Source organism: Mastomys coucha, chromosome X (assembly GCF_008632895.1).
Source record: "Mastomys coucha isolate ucsf_1 chromosome X, UCSF_Mcou_1, whole genome shotgun sequence".
NCBI lineage: Eukaryota > Metazoa > Chordata > Mammalia > Rodentia > Muridae > Mastomys > Mastomys coucha.
This window is the reverse complement of record NC_045030.1, coordinates 76,082,818-76,100,478: the sequence shown is the minus strand read 5'-3', so window position 1 is coordinate 76,100,478 and position 17,661 is coordinate 76,082,818. Positions and strand designations below refer to the sequence as shown.

Sequence of the window (17,661 nt, the reverse complement as noted above, 5' to 3'; positions counted from 1 at the left end):
TCGAACTCAGAAATCTGCCTGCCTCTGCCTCCCAAGTGCTGGGATTAAAGATGTGTGCCACCACCACCTGGCTTCTGAGTTTGATTCTTACAACCCCCATATAGAAAGAAAGAACTGAGTCCTGAAAATTTTCCTCTGACCTATATACACACTATGACAATATTCACACCTACACACATACACACTCAAACACAAATAAACATAACAAAAAACAAAAAGATCACCAAAACTTGGCATGGTGGTACATGTCTATAGTCCCCACACTAGGAAGGTAGAGGTAAGAGGATCAGGAATTGAAGACCATCCTCAGCTACATAAATGACTTCAGGGCCATCCTTGGTAACATAATACCTCATTGAAAAACAAACTGTATCTGGACAGATGGCTCAGAAATTAAAGAGCATTTGCTGCTCTTCCAGTGGACCTGGGTTCAGTTCCCAGCACAAACACTGTGCTCATAACCATTTATAACTCCAGTTCAGGGGATCTTTTGCCCTCTTTCAGCCTCTGCAGGCACTGTACATGCTGCACAAATACACATATAGGCAAAACACCTATACACATAAAATAAAAATAAATAAATCTTCTCTGCGACGTAGTAGCACACCCCTCTTTAATCCAGGCACTGGGGAGGTAGAGGCAGGCAGACTCTTATCCTTAGTCTTGACCCTAAGGACTTCCCAGGCACTTGAGGTTGTTTCCAGGAAATAGAGTATTCCCCATGAAGACTCAGGATTGAACTTTAAGGATTTCCTTTTCCAGAAGATGCAGGACTAAAGGTAGCTCCTTATCTAGGTATGACCTACTCAGGCTCAGAGTCCCTTGGGCCTCAGATCCATATGAATGTAGAGTTCAGGAAACTCAGGGGCTAAAGAGGGGACTTGAGGCACTAATACATGGATGAGAAAGCAGAGAGGTGACTCTTCTTCCACAGTCCCTTCTTTTCTTAAGGTTTCTCAAAAGACAGATTAGAGTTGGCATAGAGGACTAGAAAATTCTCATCCAGGCCTCCCACCAGCATATATAAGATAAGGCCTAGCTACCTTCTTCAGTGTTCCCCCTAAGGTAGCCTGACCTTATTCTACCCTCTGCCCTCCTGCAAGTGACATCAGATGTCTCTACAGGGTCAAGAACATAAGAGCTTCTAGCTAGTAGCCAGGCCTCCTCCAATCATAGCAAAGCTCACTACATAGTACCACCAAATATTCATACTTGCAGAGAAACAAGGTGTTCTTCATGGCAAAAACAAGCACCTGGCCTCAAACAAGGAAGGGAATCTCAGCTGACCTTCCATACTTTCCAAGCAGGCCAGCCTGTCTCAGCTTACCTAAGAGGAACTGAGAACTGGCCACTGAGATGTCAGGGCCACTGGTACTGAAAGCTGAGGTGCACTGCCCACCCCTAGCTGGATTCTGCCCCTGAAGCTGTAACACTGACCATGCAGATTGAGCAGGGTAGACATGGATGTGGCAAGTAAACAGTGACTTCAAGGCCCCATAGCAGCCATGGGTGCTGGGACTGGGTGGAAGCTGAGAGAGGTTGCTTGGCCAAGACCCCATGGAAAAGGCATGTAGGAAACACAAAAGGACACAAGGACCTGGAAGGAGGCTTAAATAAGTATTCCCTTTCCATTCCAGAGCCATGTCCAAGCCTGAGGATTTGTCCTCATTTTAAAGAACAGCATAGCCAGGCAGTGGTGGTATACGCCTTTAATCCTAGCACTTGGAAGGCAAAGGCAGGTAGATCTGAGTTTCAAGCCAATCTAATCTACAGAATAAGTTCTAAGATAGCTACGGCTATGTCAAGAGAACCTGTATCAAAAAATAAAATAAAATAAAATAAAATAAAATGAATGGGTGAAATGAAGAATCCTTTGGTGTGGTCTGTGGAAGAGGTTGACACAGGATCTTATTCCATAGTTCAGGCTGGTATGGATCGTGCTGTGCATCCCAGGCTAATCTCAAACTCATGATGATCTTCCTGCTTCTACCTCTCAAGTGCTAGGATTATAGGTGTGCACCACACACCTGGTAAAATGACCAAAATATGCTATAAATTTTATTTCAAAAGTTTTACAGCTGGAGATAGCTGTTGATAAAATTATTTGCTTTACAAACATGAGATTATGACTTTAATCCCCAGAATCCAAATTTTTTAAAGAATTATTTATTTAGTCATTATTTATTAATTTAGTTAGTTAGTGAGAGAACACTATTGCTGTCTTCAGGCACATCAGAAGAGGGCATTGGATCCCATTACAGATGGTTGTGAGCTACTATGTGGTTGCTGAGAATTGAACTCAGAACCTCTGGAAGAATAGTCAGTGCTCTTAACCACTAAGCCATCTCCCTAGCCCCAGAATCCATATTGTTTAAAGCCCAACATCGATAGTATACATGTACAATTTCAACACTGGAGAGGTAGAGACAAGTGGCTCCATGGGGCTCACCGACCTGCCAGCCTAGTATACTTGGCAAGTTCCAGGTCAGTGAAAGATCCTGTATCAAATAACAAAAAAGTTGGACAACAGAATGACAATCAGGGCTGCCTTCTTGTCTTCACATGCCTCCCTCCAACATAAATATGGTATAAAATAACGCGCAGGTTCTTATAATGCAGGCACTCCAGCTCCAACATATGGATTTTTTATTGTAAAAGGGAAAAGCAGTAATGACAACATCAGGTCAGGGAATAGCAACTATCATCCTCACTGAGTGGTGCTCTGGCATGGTCACCTGGAGCCATGGAGACATGGGGGCACGCTGGGGAGAGCAAAGGTCATGCCCACTTTTGGATGCTCACCGGATCTGGTGTGGGGAAAAGGGGACACATAGGACAAGGAATGAAAGCCAAGAAATAAAATAAGCAGGATAGGCAAGCTTATCACCCTACTCTCTACCCCCTCTGTTTGTGTGTGTGTATGTGTCTATCACAGGAGTTTTGCTATGTAGCCTGGGTGGCTAGAACTTGTGCTCTTCTTGCCTTAGCCTTCCTAGTGGTGGGATTACAGGAATGTGCCATCATGTCATATTAGTTATCTCTAGTTTCCTAGCAAGATGATTGCTGGGCCACTGAGAGCCAAAATGACTCTCTGAGTTGCCTAGTCCAGCAGCAGAACCACTAAGAAGAGTCTTCCAAGGACCTGCCTTCCCTGCCTCCTTACCGTGTACTTGTCCCATTTCTTCTCTGGGTCATAGGGCTCCCAGCGACTGGCAGGAAAAATGTGCTTGTTCTTCTCATACCAGCTCCTCAGCACTACTTTGCCTGCATGTGACTGAATGAAGGTTGTGGTTCAGGGCCATCTTACCTGACCTTGCCTTCCTGTGACTTCTCCCCAAGGTTAACCTCCCTGACAGGTTCAGGGTATCTTTGCCTGCCCAGTGCCATGGCACTATCATACCTCATCCTTCTCCACAGTGGCATCACTGAGCAGTCGCACATCATCATGAACATCGAAGTTGAAGAGTGGCCCTGTAGGAGAGAAGCAGTAAGCTCAAGGCCATGCTGCTTCCCTTCCAATATGTTGGAGCAAGTTATAGGGTGAACTAAGATAGAATCACTCACCACTTTTTCCTCGTGCCTTGGTAACGATGAAGTCATAGAAGCTGTGATGCTAGGAGCAGAGGATGAGAAAGACCAGCTTGATAATCCATCACCCTATACTCCTATTACCCACTACCCCCCATACCTCTACCTGCAGGTATCACTGTGTCCACCAGCCCTGGAAGAGTGGACAGCAGTATGGTGACTCTCCTATGAAACCACAGAGTACATGACCCAGGGTTGAAGGAACTCACGTGGGGGATGATTAAATCCTCCTTGATGTACATGAGCTGTTCCACCCCTGCTGACCTACAGGAGAGAGAGGAGAGGATGAGCAACTGGAAGTCATCAGAGTTGGCACAAGGGGCCAGGAATAGTGGTCACAGTGCTTTAAGCCTTAAAGTTTAAGGGAAGCTGTGTAGTTTAATGAATTTAGGATGGGAGTCCCAGTGTCCTCTACTTCTAGACCATACCACCAAGGCAGGGTTCTCTCACCTAAGCTTTCTACAGCAAGAAGGTAAGAAAAATGAGCACAGCTCTCCTCTTTGAGGAGTTCAGTGCCCAGCATTACATCTTCCCAACTATGGAGCAGTCAGTAGGGTTGTCTGATATCCTGGCTGGGAAGGCAGGCTCTTCACAGATGCACAGCGCAGGCACACATAGTGCATACTGTGCTCACCTGAGCTCACTGAAGTCTTTCCGCAAGATCTCTAGTGCTTTCTGCAGGAATTGCTGCATAGTGTTGCCTTTCTTCATCTGCAGAAGCAGGAATACTTCAAGTTGAGAAGGAAAAACAACAGCCCAAAGAAATACTCCCAAGAAAGCAGAGACCCACCCTGCTACCCCCAGAGGTTTCCTAAGTCAAGACTATCAGTTACTTTCCATTGAATTTAAGCCAAGGGAGGCCTTCTATTGCCTACCTTAACTGTGCGCCGGTGCCCAGAGCCATCCCAGTAACTAAAGGTGATTTCAATCTCTTCACCTACAAAGAAGAGTTGCCTTATCCAGGTGGTGGTGCAAGCCTTTAACCTCAGCATTCCAGAGGCAGAGACAGGCGGATCTCTAAATTAAAGGCCAACTTGGTCTATAGAGTGAGTTATAGGACAGCCACGGCTACATAGAGAAACCCTGTCTCAACAAACAAAACAAAATGAGTTGCTTCTTGTTCTCCAGACCTGAGCTTAGAATTTCCTTGGGGTATATACGTACATACCTTGAGGTATTTGCTAGAAAACTGTTTGAGCCTTAGCCTTGTTTTCTCACTACCCCAACACTGGACCACATATTGGGTCTCATGTAGCTAAGGCTGGCTTCAAACTAGCCATGTAGCTAAAGATGACCTTGAACTTCAGACCCTCTTGCCTAAGTCTCCTGAGTGCTGGGTGACAGGCCAAGCCACCATATGTAGCTATAGCACTCACTCTTGATTTTTTCCTGCTTGGCTTCCCACTCCTGGCGCAGCTCTTCCCGAAGCCGATTCTCCTCCTCCTGAGACAAAATGGACAAAAGATGAAATTCAGGACTGTTCTAGGTGCAATATTAATCCATTCCTGGGCCAGAGTCTCCACCAAACTCATGACCAACACCAAAAATCAGTACCAGGGCCAGGCAGTTTTTACCTCCCGGTCCCGGTCAGGCAAGAAGCTTGTGTCCACATCAGGGTTCTTCCCCAGTTTCTTTTTCTTTGTGGTGATCTCTAAAGCAAACAAAACAAAGAACATCTTATTTTTTCAGAAAATGATTCTGTGAGTTTGTTTTTAGACATAATCACATTTATGTAGCCCTGGCTGTCCTGAACTCTCTATGTAGAGCAGGGTAGGCTCAAACTCAGAGATCTGCCTCCTCTGCCTCCTGAGTCCTAAGATCGGTGTACCACCATGCCTGGCCTGAAAATGATTTTCATCTCATGAACCTTTATGAAGTCTCTCAGGCTCTTGGAGCTTTCTTTAAGAACTACTGACTTGTGCAGCCATGGTGGCACATACCATTAGAACCAGCACTTTGAAGAATAGAGCCAGGTGGATCTAAGTTTAAGTCCAGCTTGATATACACAGTGAATGCCAGACATGCCACAACCACAGAGAAACCCTTTCTTAAAAAGAAAGAAAACAGCCCAGCAGTGGTGGTGCACACCTTTAATCCCAGCACTTGGGAGGCAGAGGCAGAGGCAGGCGGATTTCTGGGTTCAAGGCCAGCCTGGTCTACAGAGTGAGTTCCAGGACAGCCAGGGTTATACAGAGAAACTCTTGTCTCGAAAAATAAAAACAAAAAAAAGAAAGAAAGAAAGAAAACATACAAAAACCAAAACTAATAACCTAGATAAATAATAAACATGAATTAAAACAACAATGACAAAAATGCCAGGGCCCTGGGTGCCCAGGTCCTTGCTAAGACCCCAAAATGAAATCTCCAGATGGAAGGGGAAAATATACCAAGCTGTGCTTTTCAAAAGCTCCAGTGAACTAGATGATGTGGCACACACCTGTAATCCTAGCACTCAGAAGGCTGAGAAGAGCAGTAAAATTTGGAGGCTAGGCTAGGATATACAATAAGACTATCTAAAAAAAAAAACCCAGCGGTACAGTGAGGCTGACAACCTTTCCACTAGCTTGTGCAATATAGAAAAGTTCCTAAGGTGAAGGCAGGATAACTATTAAGGCCAGTTTGAGCTACATGAGACCCTGTCTCAAAATAAATGAAGTAAACAAAACAAAACAAAACACTACTTGACACATATACCTCTGAGCACTACTGAATATCTAGTTAAATAAGGAGTAATGGCATTATTTCAGATACTGTTGGTATCTGAAATAATAGTGCTAAAATAGAAATGTAGTGCTAAAATTATAGTCGAAGGGAGCAGTATAGCAATTCCTCCTGTGCTGTAGGTTTAAAGCAGCAATTCTGTGTCTGAACCCATACTGACCCTGTGGCTAGGCAAGGCACAGATGTACATACATAGGGCTATACTTTGGAGGCACAGGATTTCAGCAGGTATAGATCAAATTCACCAATCACTATTAATCATTTGTCCAGTGGCTGCTTGTGGTGAATAGTTGTCATACTTGACAGTATATTCACAAACATTATTTTGGAAAGTTTTAGCAGGCAAAGCTAGTCCAGATTATATTCTCCTCTCCTCAGTTTATCCTATGTGCTGCAAAGAACAGCTTCTGGATCCTTTTAGACCAGGCTCTAGTGGTACTCACACTTCTCACACTAGTGGCTCCTATACAGGGGCTATTGGCCTAGCTCTGACTCAGTCTCCTGGTGACTGAGGCTAAAAGAAAAAAAAAGTGTGCTTCTTCTTTCCTGGCCCAAATGTCAGCCCAAATGCCAGAACAGAGCTCTGGTGGGTAGTGCCCTCACCTTCCCTCTCCAGTTCCTCCTCATACATGGCCATTTCTTCCTCCTCTTCAACTCCCTCTTCTTCTTCCTCCAAGGTGAAGGACAGGCTAGAGATCTTCCGCTTGGCCTCTTTCTTGCGCTCCTTCTCTCGAAGCTTCTCTAGCTTCCTACCAAGGCATGGGTGGCCATCATACCCGATGTTCCTGCTGTGAGGCCCCTTCTCTGACCCAGAGCCACTGTGTGCCTAGCATGGGGTCCACTCAGCACAGGCTGGATCTCCCCAGCACCCCAGAGGGATTCTATTTGCCCTAGTTACTTCAAGCTCAAGGGCAGGAGTCTGATTATGACACATCAAGCACGGGACAGAAAGGAAGGGGGATAATGCAGGCACCCAGTAAAAAGAAAGGGCTCAGAAAGGACTCACCACCTTTACAGAGGAACAGAAAGAAAGATAAACCTGGAAAGTGAGAACCAGTGTGGAGCTCAATAGATACCACAACTGCTCCCAAAGCAGGAAATGGGTTCTCCCTATGGAATGGGAATGGGAACAGCCTGACCCACCCCCAGGAGTTCCCAAGCGCTAAGCTGCACTGTAAGGGGAGAGCTGCTGAGGATGGAGGACCCACAGCTGTAGCTCCTTTGACTGCTCCTTTTTTGCCAGCTGTTTCTCTCGCTCCTTCACCAGTGCCTCCTGTTTGGCCTTCATGTCATTCAGGGTCACAAGACCTGTGAGGCAAGAAGACATGGTAGGAAAGGCTAGTCACCCAGGGCCAGCAAAGGAGTGACCCCTGGGACTGGAAGAAGGTAGTACATGTGTCCTGCTCACCCACAGTACTTGACTTGAGCTCTGCTTCCACAGCATCATAGTGTGCAGAGAACTTCTTGTCAATGTTAGATTTCATTATGTTCTCCTGTAGAGAAGGGACATATCAGTGAGGGCCACTCCACTATGGAAGTGACAGAATGGCTGTGGGTCCTAGACCCTAGTCCTAGATTTCCGCCTTGACATGCTAAGACATGATCTTAGAAAAGAAAGACACCATCCCTTCCTTTTCCATGAAATTGGAAAGGCTAAAGGAAGCAAAGAAGGTCCTGTTCTTGGCATCCCTGAACTGCTCTGGCTCCCTCTTCAGGTCTCCTGCTGCGGACCAGCACCCCATCAGTAGCGTGTAGCCACCACCCTACTCACCTTTGGCCTTTTTCCTACCCAGCCTTTAAGCTGAAGCTCCTGAGACTCAAGCTATGGGATTTCAGGAAGAGATAAATGAACAAAAAAGGAGGGGTCAAAATGTCCAGCCCCTGGAATTCCCCTTTTTTGGCCCAGTATACTGTCAGCAGCTTTCTGGAAGACCACTGTTCTTTAGCCCGGCCCCATATTAATAAGTGCCCTGTAGGTACTCTGAAGGAACCTCCAAATGAGTAGCCAGCAGTGGCAAATTTCCAGCTGCCAATGAGGCAATAAGGCCAGAGCTGGAGCACTAGGTGTCTATACATGCATAGCTGAGGGTTGGTTGATAATACCTCCATCTTAAGACTGGTTTGGGGGTTGGCTTCTCACTTCCCCAGAGAGGGCCTGCTCTCATCTGCAGAGCGAAGACCCTGCTCTTCTCAGGAGTCTTGCCCAAAGAATCAAGCTGAGGTCAGCTTGGTATTACGCCCCTGAATGCAGTGACCACTCACTGAAGAAGCCCTGGGGGAAGCTCTAGAACTCTGGGATGCTAAAGGCTCTGTAATGCGTGAGACTCAGTGGCATACCCCTGTGCCTCTCCATAGGAAGTGAGGTCTTCCCAATAAGCATTGGAAGGCTGGGAACATGAACTACGAAGCTCTGTACTCAGAAGGAGTGCCAGGGAGTCTCACCCAACATCAGTGTTACCAAAAATCACTGACTGTGGCTCCTAATCTCTGACAAGGACCAACATTGAGCCCATTTTACAGATTAGACTGTCTCGGCTGACTTCTGTTACCAGAGATGCACAGCAAGTCTCGCCACCAACGCGGGGCCCGCCCTCCGGGCACTCAAAGCCCGCCGTTGAGGTCTCCCAGAGACAAGTGGCAAGAGACCGCCAGGGGGCCCGCGCGGAGCGCAAGCTCTGAGGTGCCCCGGCCTTGCCCACACCTCTGCAATCCTCTGCTTCATCTGCTCCATTTGCTCACGCTGCTTCTCCCTTTTCTTCATTAGGTGCATGGCGCGTCCCGCCTCGCTTGCAGCGCCCTTGTACTGAGCCATGGTGGCGGCAACGGTTTCGGTGAAGGCAGCGGCGGCGGCGGTTTCAGAGGAGGCGGCGGCAACGACAACAGCGGCAAGAGTGACTTTTGCTTGGAGAAGTCCTGGAGGCGACGGCGGCGGCGGCGGCGGCGGCGGCGGCGGCAGCAACCTAGTCAGCTGATGCGTGACGTCAGCCACCAGGGAACGTGCGGACGCCGGCCCTGCCCTACGCCCGCGGCTCTGACACGTGATTGCACCTTGCCCCGCCCCACAGGATGCCGAGTTCATCCCATACCTTTTGCGAAATCAGTCCTTTCGGCTGGTTTTTGGCGACATGGAGCTGGGTCCTCTAGCTTCCTGTATGCCCTCAAAGTTAAACGCTATCTTAAGCTGGACCTCCAGTCCTCCTAACTTCCTTCTGTTGGTCCCAAGGCTGAGCACGCCGCTCCCCTGACTTGACTGATGGACCTCTGAGCCATGTCTCCAGTCAGGTGTGCCCCTTCCCGCGGAGGCTTTTTCCCCCTGCTTGATCACACACTGCCACTATTGGCTGCTTGGATTTTTTTACTATCATCCAAGGCTAGGTCCAGGTCCCTTTGCTTCCCCAGGAATGAAACTCCTGATAGCCTCTTCTCTTAAAAATTTGTGAGGCTGAAGAGATGGCTCAGGCAATGATGAATACTGGATATTCTTCCAGAGGACCCAGAATTGATCCCCAGCATCCAAATAGCTCACAACTAACTGTAACTCCAATTCCTGGAGATACTGGCCTCTGCAGGCAGCAGATATGCAAGTTGTGCACATCCATCTAGGCAAAACAGCCATACACATAAATTTTTTAATGTGTTTACATGTTTGTGCGTGCACAAGCCACTGAACATGTGCAGGTCGGTCATATTTGGAGTCAGTTTTCTCCTTCCTTTACATGGGCTCCAAAGATCAAACTCAGGGTTACCTGGAAAGTGTCTTTACCCATTGAACCATCTCACCTGTGCTATTCTGCTTCAGAAAGATCAGTATAGCCTTGAACCCAAAATCAGAAGACATCTAACTTCTGATTTGGAAACCACTAGTAAATGATGACCCATCCAACACCAGATGACCTACTTCACGTGCTTTGATCATTGAGGATACAGTTCTAATTCCAGAAGCTAAATTGCCCTAGTCCTGCAAAACAACCCAACCTTTAAGAAAGAACCTAAAGATCCAGACTTAGATTTCAATAGTTTTATTGGGAGGTTTTTGTTTTCTGTGAAATATACTAGAGGTTGGGGAAGGGGACACATTCACTTTGCAAGGTAAGGGTTTCCCACCACTAAAGGAAAAGGCATGGGGCAGGGCACACTGGGGTTTGTATCCACTTTCCTACCTCCTTCTGCTTTGCTTACATTGCTTTTTCTCAGTGAACACAAGAGAAATTCAAAACAGATCAACCCTCCAGAGGGGGCTTTACACCTAAACCTTCTCCCACCCCAGGCTTTGCCAGCACTGGGAGAGGCCAGGGCAGCTTACTATACAGCCCTAGGCTGCATAGAAAGGCTGAGGGCTCAGACAGGTACTCCAAAGTTAATAAATTAGAATAAATTATAAAGAGGAGGAGGAATGCAATTTTGTGCTGGGAGGGTCCCTTCTCTCCAACACATAAGAGTTGGGGGAGGAGATGGGGTATCTCCAAAGGCCACTACATTTGGGACTAAGAGCAGTGGGGTCAGCTTTTCCTCCACTCCTTCCCAAACAGCAAAATTGGGGGCGCACACACAGAAACACACACACACACACACACACACACACACACACACACACACACACACAAAGTCCTCTTTCCCTCGAACAGGGACAGACCAAGAAAGAGGATACTATCCAACTCCCATCTCCCAAACCATCACTAAGGTTAAGGATATGGTCAGTAAATCAAATCAATAAGGTGGGTGATTGGAATGTGGTGGGGGAAGCAGAAGATGCTGGAAACAGGGATGCCCAGCCATACCATCTCCCCTGCCCTAGAGAAGGACACACAAGTTGGGGAGAGGGGAAAAGGGGCTGGAGGAAGGGAGTCAGCAATCACTGATCAGCTTCTCCAAAGACATCATTCTGCTTGCGCTTCATGTTCTCAAAATCAAAGGCAGAACCAGCCATGCGTTTGTAGATATCTTTGATGTCATTGCAGGTTGTCTCAAAGTGTGTGGTAGCATCATAGGAGCAGGAACAGAACACCTGTAAATAGGCAGAACCCCAGGGCTCATGGAAGTCAGGTAGAGGATCTTGGGTGGACAGCAAGAACCAGGGCTGACTGGAACAGCATTTTACCTGACTCTCTGAACCATCATCAATGGGCTCATATAAATCACTGATAGCCACAAACCTAAGGGGCAAATGAAAGAAAAGAAAGAGGAATAGAAAAGTCTCATAATGGGCCTTGCCCATTCCTAGTCCCCAGCCTCCCCATAAAGTTTGGCTCAGCCTCTCACTTCTGGTCAATGGGTTCCAACAGCTCCAATGCAGGCTCAACCTCCTTTTCTGGTTCTGCAGTCTCTACGGTGGTGCTGGCAATGGCGATGTATTTGCCCTGTGCAGCCACATTGTGTGCATAGGAGATCATGCACACATAGATATCTGACCACAGGAAGTCAGTTGGTTAACATGTACCAGAGGAAAGAAATGGCCACACAAAAAAGTAGTTCCTAGGGGCTAGACAGGAATCTGGCCCACAAATACCTGCCCCGAACCCAACATGTAAACAGTATATAAACTGTCATTTTCATGAAGAATACCAAAGCTATCCAATCCCCAGGTATTCTGTAACAAAATGTCACAAGAAGTCCTAAGATTTCTTGTGAGAAAAGAGGCATAACCTGGCCTACCTGACTTCCTGTTGACCTGGTTCTGAGGGATGATAATTTGGCAGGAATTGGCATCATTGGTATTCTTGATGGGGTGGCTGAGGATACAGATGATGCGAATAACCTGGCCAGCCTTTTGTACACGGTCTGGGATGTAACTGGGATCACAGATCAGCTGCTTGCAGCGGGCCACCTGTGAAGGTATAGAAGGTTTTGCACCTATTGGAAAGTAAAGCCAGGCAGCTCTGAGCTGTAATCACCGTCCCTCCTGTATGTAGTACATAACCCTTTCCTTGAAGCTCAGAGAGGTCAGCCCTCACATACAGGGTTAGGTGACCCTACTGCTAAAACACAATGATCACAAAAATGGGCTTTTGTTTGTTTGTTTTGTTGTTGCTGGAGTTTTTATTTGAGACTGGCCCAAATTAGTCTCAAACTCAGGATCTTCTTCCACCAGCTGCCTCAATTCTCATGCCCCACCACACCAGGCTGAAGGATGGTTGTTGGGGGTGGGTAGGCATGTTATCTCAGTTGGTAGAGTACTTGCCTATCATGCATAAAGACCCAGGTTAGATTCCCACCAATGCATAAACCAGGTATCTTGACACACACCTGTAATCTAGCATCAAGCAGGTGGAAGCACAAGGATTAAGAGTTCATCTTCAGCTACATACACTATTTGAGGCCAGCCTGGGATACAGGACACCTTTTCCAAAAGAATACTTTCAGGAATACAAAATATGTGACTTCTGAAGGGATACTTCTCGATTGCTTTAGATCCATCTGCCTCGGCTCCCGAGTACTGGGAATATGGTTATGTGCCACTATACCTGGCAGTTTGAAGGATATTTCTTGCTAACAGGAATAGCTATGTAGACTTTTACTGACCACCCAGTCCCTAGCTGTAAGGTTCTCAGGGTTAAGTAGCAGCAAACTCACCAGTAATAAGAACATAGCCCTGAAAAAGACCAAATCTTACCCAGACCATGATAATACAAATGTACAGGGCAGGCTTACCTCTCCCTCAGATTTTACACCCACCACCTTGCCATTCTCCATGATGATATCATCCACTGGTTTGTTCAGCATGTATGTTCCCCCATAGATGGCACTCAATCTATAGTAAGGAAAATGATGGGGATGTCTTCTCAGGAAAATGGGAACCAATTCTACGGTACTCTACCCACCCCATCAGTAGGGTAAAGAAACTACACAGGTAAAGTTCAACTCTGTTTCAGGTGTCTCTCCCATAAATTTGGGCCCATTTTGACATATTCCTTCTTCTCTGGTGTTTCCATCCATAATATTCTGTTCTGCAAGGGGTCAATGTAAGGTAGCACGAAAGAGTAGCTCCACATAGAAATGGCCCAGTAATCAAGAATAAAGAACTCTCTGTAAAAGAGCTAGCCCCTAGGGAAGCTCAGACTCAAGGCTCCTGGGGTCCTACACTTAGCCCTGGTACTACCAAGAGCTAGGTGAAGCTATGTTCATGGTGACCTATTCATTTACTTTGTATTTCATCTACTTTTTAAATAAAATTTTTATATTTATTTATTCATATGTATGTGTGTTTTATTTACATGTGTGTCTGTACACTGCATGAATGCCTGGTGCTTGTGGAGGTCAGATGAAGGTTTTAGATTCCTTAAAACTGGAGTTACAGATGGTTGTGAACTACCATGTATGTTGGTGTTAGAATAGAACCTGGGGGCTGGTGAGATGGCTCAGCAGGTAAGAGCACCAATTGCTCTTCCAAAGGTCATGAGTTCAAATCCCAGCAACCACATGATGGCTCACAACCACCCATAATGAGATCTGATGCCCTCTTCTGGTGCATCTGAAGACAGCTACAGTATACTTGTAATAAATAAATAATAAATCTTAAAAAAAAAAATTGAACCTGGGTTCTTGGTATAAACAAGTGTTCTTATCTGCTGAACCATCTCTCCAGCCTCTACTCTACATTTTAATGCACTAGGGTGGTGCCCCATTACCCAGGGATGGAGTAATATACATCGAAGTTAGATGGGAAAGTAGGAGATGCCACAAAAATATTCAAGGTAATTTCCATTCTTGGCCTTAGTCTTACCAGTAATGCTAGCCAAAAAGACAGATCCTCACCTGGCAAAGCCCTGGGGCAGCTCACCCAGGCCATACAGTGGGTATAAATATGGGCTCTTGCCATATCGGGCCAAGGATTCACTGTACAACTTGATGCGGTTAATAGTCTCAAGACATGGCTGATCCAGGTAGCTGGGGAACAAGAGCCAAGGAAGATGCTTTGACAGCAGCACCCTTTTCACCTACAAAAACACCAGCCAGCCTTCCCACCACCCTTTGTGACCTGGCAAAGATGTGGGTCAAATGGAGAGGGATGGAAATGGAACAGATGAGCCTGGAGCTGAGTAATAGAAACATGCAGGGTAGGTAGTAGGTATAATAGGCAGGTGTGGGGAGGGCAAGGTGTGAGCCAGACAAGGGGCTCCCATCACCAGCCAGCTTTCCCCTCACTCATCAGTGCGGTAGAGCGCCAAGGCATGGCCAGTGAAATCAATGACATCTTGACCCAGGTCAAACTTCCGGTAGACATCACGCATGCTCGTGTTCTGGGGGTCAACACCCTCAAAGGTTTTAGGGTCATTCTCATCAAAATTTGCCACAAACACCAAAAATTTCCGGAAGCGTCGTTTTTCAAACATGCCCATCAGATCTGAAAGAAAAGTATTAAGAAAATCCTTTGCATTACTGGGACATAGAACTCTTCTTTCTATCAGCAGGCCAAGAAAGTTGGTGTGCTGGCTCCCACCAACACTCTGTCATGTAATACTGCCCCACCCTTCTTGGTCTCAACTTTCTTATTTTATAGAAGAAGCCCTTCCAGCTCTACTTAGGGATGCTATACGGGCAAATAGATCCTTTGACAAAAAGGAATCCTTTTCTGTGAACTTCCTTTCTGGCAACTTGCCAGGATGGGTAGCACTGTCCAATAAAGAATACTATAAAGCAAGGGGCTTCTAGGACTATATACACGAAGCTAAGATTAGGTTTAGGCAAAGAGGAGCCTTTTACCTATCTTGAAAATAGTCTGTCCCCTCCAGCACCATTATTCTCTGGTTAAGGATACTCATACTCACTAGAAGCCAAGGCCTCAGTCTCGGTGGATGGCACTTTGTAGATCTTGCCCCCCTTGTATACAAAGCTGCCCTCTACCACCTTGAAGTCCAGATAACGAGTCACTTCTGTATACAGGAGCATCTTTACCAGCTGACCTGTGTCCAGAGGGAATAAGGGACATCGTTGTGCTTTCCTTCAAAAACTCTCAGTAATATGACTAACCATATTCTGGAGATTGACAGATCTCTCCCCACCCTCCGCCTTCCCACTTACCACCCCCATCACCATATACAGCATCTTTTTAATCTCTCTCACCATTGGCCATGAGGAATTTGGGGATCAAGTCAACATTCCAGTCTCGGCCCCGGCCCATTGATTCAGGGGGTCCTTCTAGCATCTGAAAGCGCTTATATAGCTGTAAGCAGGACAGGAAAGAAAGAAAAATGTCAAGGACCAGCCCCCCTCTTCCCCACTCTCCTGCCCAGTACCTGAGAACTACTTTGCCCCCTTATACCTATGTGGGAGACTAACAAGGGGTCTGGGTCTAAGCCCAGGTCTAAGAATAAGAAATCTTACCTCCTCCAGGGGTGTGATGGAAGAGCTCTCACCCCCATAGTAGGGGTTTCGATCCATGTGCAACACCTTCTTTCCATTCACAGACATGATGCCAGACAGGATACATTCCTTGGAAAGGAGTGGCATTTGCAGCTATACCCCATCTACCCTCCAACACACATCTCTGAATTATCCCTGCTTCATGCCCACCACAAATTTCATAATACAAAACTCTGGCTCTTTCCAGTGCCTAAATCTGGGGAGGAGAAGATGGCTTCATATGACTTCATATGGTTTCCTTTATAACCCTGATGAGTAAACTACTAGAGCATTAAAGGAGGCTTGGGGGCAGAGCTTCCAGCAGCTTCCAGGTCTTCTAGCATCAACAAGCCAAGGGAAGTATCTACCTGCTCTGAGCCCACAAAAAGACAAGACAATGAGTCTACAGAAGAACCAATTCAAAGGACCTTTGAAAGAGAAGGCCAAGTCCTTGAAATCCCAGGCCCCACCCTGTTCCTCCTTCAAAGGGCAGGAGCCCCTGACTCTCTTCTGGCTGCATCCACTGGTCTAGATTCAGGGTTCAAACTAAAAAGATTTTGGGGGGAGGGGAAACAAACACCCTCACCAGTCACTGTCACTAACCCAAGGACAAAGGCTGAGGATATATATTCAGTTTGAGGTCTCCATGGGAAACCGAGTTGGAGCAGAGGGAACAGAGAGAACGTGATCACTACCCCCCCCATACATACACACACATATACATACACATACACATACACACACACACACACACACACACACACACACACACACACACTCCTGCTGTTTCTGGAACATTCCATGGGTTCCCTACCCCCTCCCAAAAAGCAGAAAAGCATGAGGGCCCACCCTTGAAAAGCCCCCATACCTATCTTCATATTCCATGCCCTAGTGTGATCACAAGATGGTAAGAGATGCTAATCAAGGACTTGAGCAGGTGATGAGTGCAGACGATGAGTGCAGGCGAAGGTTGGGGGCTGGGTGCAACGGGTCCACCGTGTGTGTGTGTGGGGGGGGATGAATTTTCCATCTCAGTGACACAGATAGGGAAGATGAGGGGTCTGGGGTTAAGATATAGGTAGTAGGAATACAGGCCAAAGTGGGGCTCTCTACAGAAAATTGGGAACTGGCATCGACATCCTGGGGTGAGGTAGTGGGGTGGGAATGGGGTTGGCTTTTCCAGGGCCTGAGCCAGGAACGCAATGATGGGAGAATGGGTCGGGTAACCCGTACCCATTCTCCCATCATCAATACGGGGTGGAGTGGGGTGGAGAAGGATGGCATGATGCAGGGCTATGAGCGACTGAAGTGGCACTTACGGTAAGACCTGTCCCCAGTACAATCACATCGTATTCCTCATCCATGGTCAGGCCTTGGTACCAGCGTCTGCTCTGCTCCTCCTCCTCCTTCACCACAGCAGCTGCTACCACTGCCTCTACTGTTGCTATTGCTGGTGCTGGTGGTGGTGCTGGTGGTAGTGCTGCTGCTGCTGCTGCTGCTGCTGCTACTACTGCCACAGCCGCACTGAACCAAAGATGGCGTCTATCTGTCGTCTGCCGATCCCTACGCAGCGTCAACGAGTCCCCCTCCCCCCTCTGGCCCCGCCACGCCCAACCAAACCCATCATTTCCTCGCTTGTTTTCTGGGAGGCTTTTGGTACCTGGGTCCCAACACAAGAACGACTGCAGGGGTTAACGTGACTCTTCGCGAGCCCAGAAAAATACGGGGCGGGGCAGGCTGCCGGCAGGTGCTGCCTCCTGCGAAGGATCCTTGCGCGGAAGCGCGCGCCACGCCCCGCCCCGCCCCGCGCGCTCCCGTACCGCCCCCTGGGAGAAACACAAGGCATGGAGGCCCTGTGGTGTGTTGTAGTAGCTGGCAGTAGTGGAGAGAGATACCATTGTCCAGATTCCTCCCAAGGCCAGGAAAAGTAACAAGCCTCTACTCTGGCTTGTTAAGAGTATCAGCTTACTGAAAACCCTCCCACCCTTCCTCTTTCACATTTTGCCTGACTGG

At 47.3% G+C, this 17,661-nt stretch overlaps 2 protein-coding genes across 2 annotated transcripts; both read right to left on the bottom strand.

Moving 5' to 3' along the window:
* Positions 1-2,623: 2,623 nt before the first annotated feature.
* Positions 2,624-9,291, bottom strand: Fam50a (family with sequence similarity 50 member A). The gene is made up of 13 exons (XM_031374560.1): positions 9,011-9,291; positions 7,718-7,802; positions 7,518-7,617; positions 6,913-7,058; positions 5,163-5,239; positions 4,965-5,031; positions 4,464-4,525; positions 4,223-4,299; positions 3,798-3,852; positions 3,565-3,613; positions 3,401-3,471; positions 3,164-3,274; positions 2,624-2,807 (listed from the first exon to the last, which is right to left on the bottom strand). The coding sequence occupies exons 1-13, from the start codon at positions 9,119-9,121 to the stop codon at positions 2,799-2,801; spliced, it is 1,020 nt and encodes a 339-aa protein (XP_031230420.1). The 5' UTR covers positions 9,122-9,291; the 3' UTR covers positions 2,624-2,798.
* Positions 9,292-10,317: 1,026 nt separating this feature from the next.
* Positions 10,318-17,434, bottom strand: Gdi1 (GDP dissociation inhibitor 1). The gene is made up of 12 exons (XM_031364582.1): positions 17,309-17,434; positions 16,968-17,172; positions 15,631-15,738; positions 15,370-15,469; positions 15,075-15,209; positions 14,452-14,650; positions 14,062-14,193; positions 12,958-13,057; positions 11,962-12,133; positions 11,569-11,713; positions 11,408-11,462; positions 10,318-11,314 (listed from the first exon to the last, which is right to left on the bottom strand). Exons 2-12 carry the CDS (start codon positions 17,010-17,012, stop codon positions 11,162-11,164), a joined length of 1,344 nt encoding a protein of 447 aa, XP_031220442.1. The 5' UTR covers positions 17,013-17,172; positions 17,309-17,434; the 3' UTR covers positions 10,318-11,161.
* Between the last annotated feature and the right edge of the window lie 227 nt (positions 17,435-17,661).

What these genes read in the sequence shown, in the direction of transcription:
- Fam50a (XM_031374560.1), bottom strand. Translation starts at nt 9,121, where the DNA reads ATGGCTCAGTACAAGGGCGCTGCAAGCGAGGCGGGACGCGCCATGCAC. An exon ending in CAGTCAAAGGAGCTACAGCT is followed by an intron (nt 7,059 to 7,517) that starts GTGGGTCCTCCA and finishes ATGCCTTGGTAG; the next exon opens with GAAGCTAGAGAAGCTTCGAG. An exon ending in CAAGGCACGAGGAAAAAGTG is followed by an intron (nt 3,472 to 3,564) that starts GTGAGTGATTCT and finishes TCTCTCCTACAG; the next exon opens with GGCCACTCTTCAACTTCGAT.
- Gdi1 (XM_031364582.1), bottom strand. Translation starts at nt 17,012, where the DNA reads ATGGATGAGGAATACGATGTGATTGTACTGGGGACAGGTCTTACC. An exon ending in TACTGGGGACAGGTCTTACC is followed by an intron (nt 15,739 to 16,967) that starts GTAAGTGCCACT and finishes CTCCTTTCCAAG; the next exon opens with GAATGTATCCTGTCTGGCAT. An exon ending in GTGTAAAATCTGAGGGAGAG is followed by an intron (nt 12,134 to 12,957) that starts GTAAGCCTGCCC and finishes ATACCTTCACAG; the next exon opens with GTGGCCCGCTGCAAGCAGCT.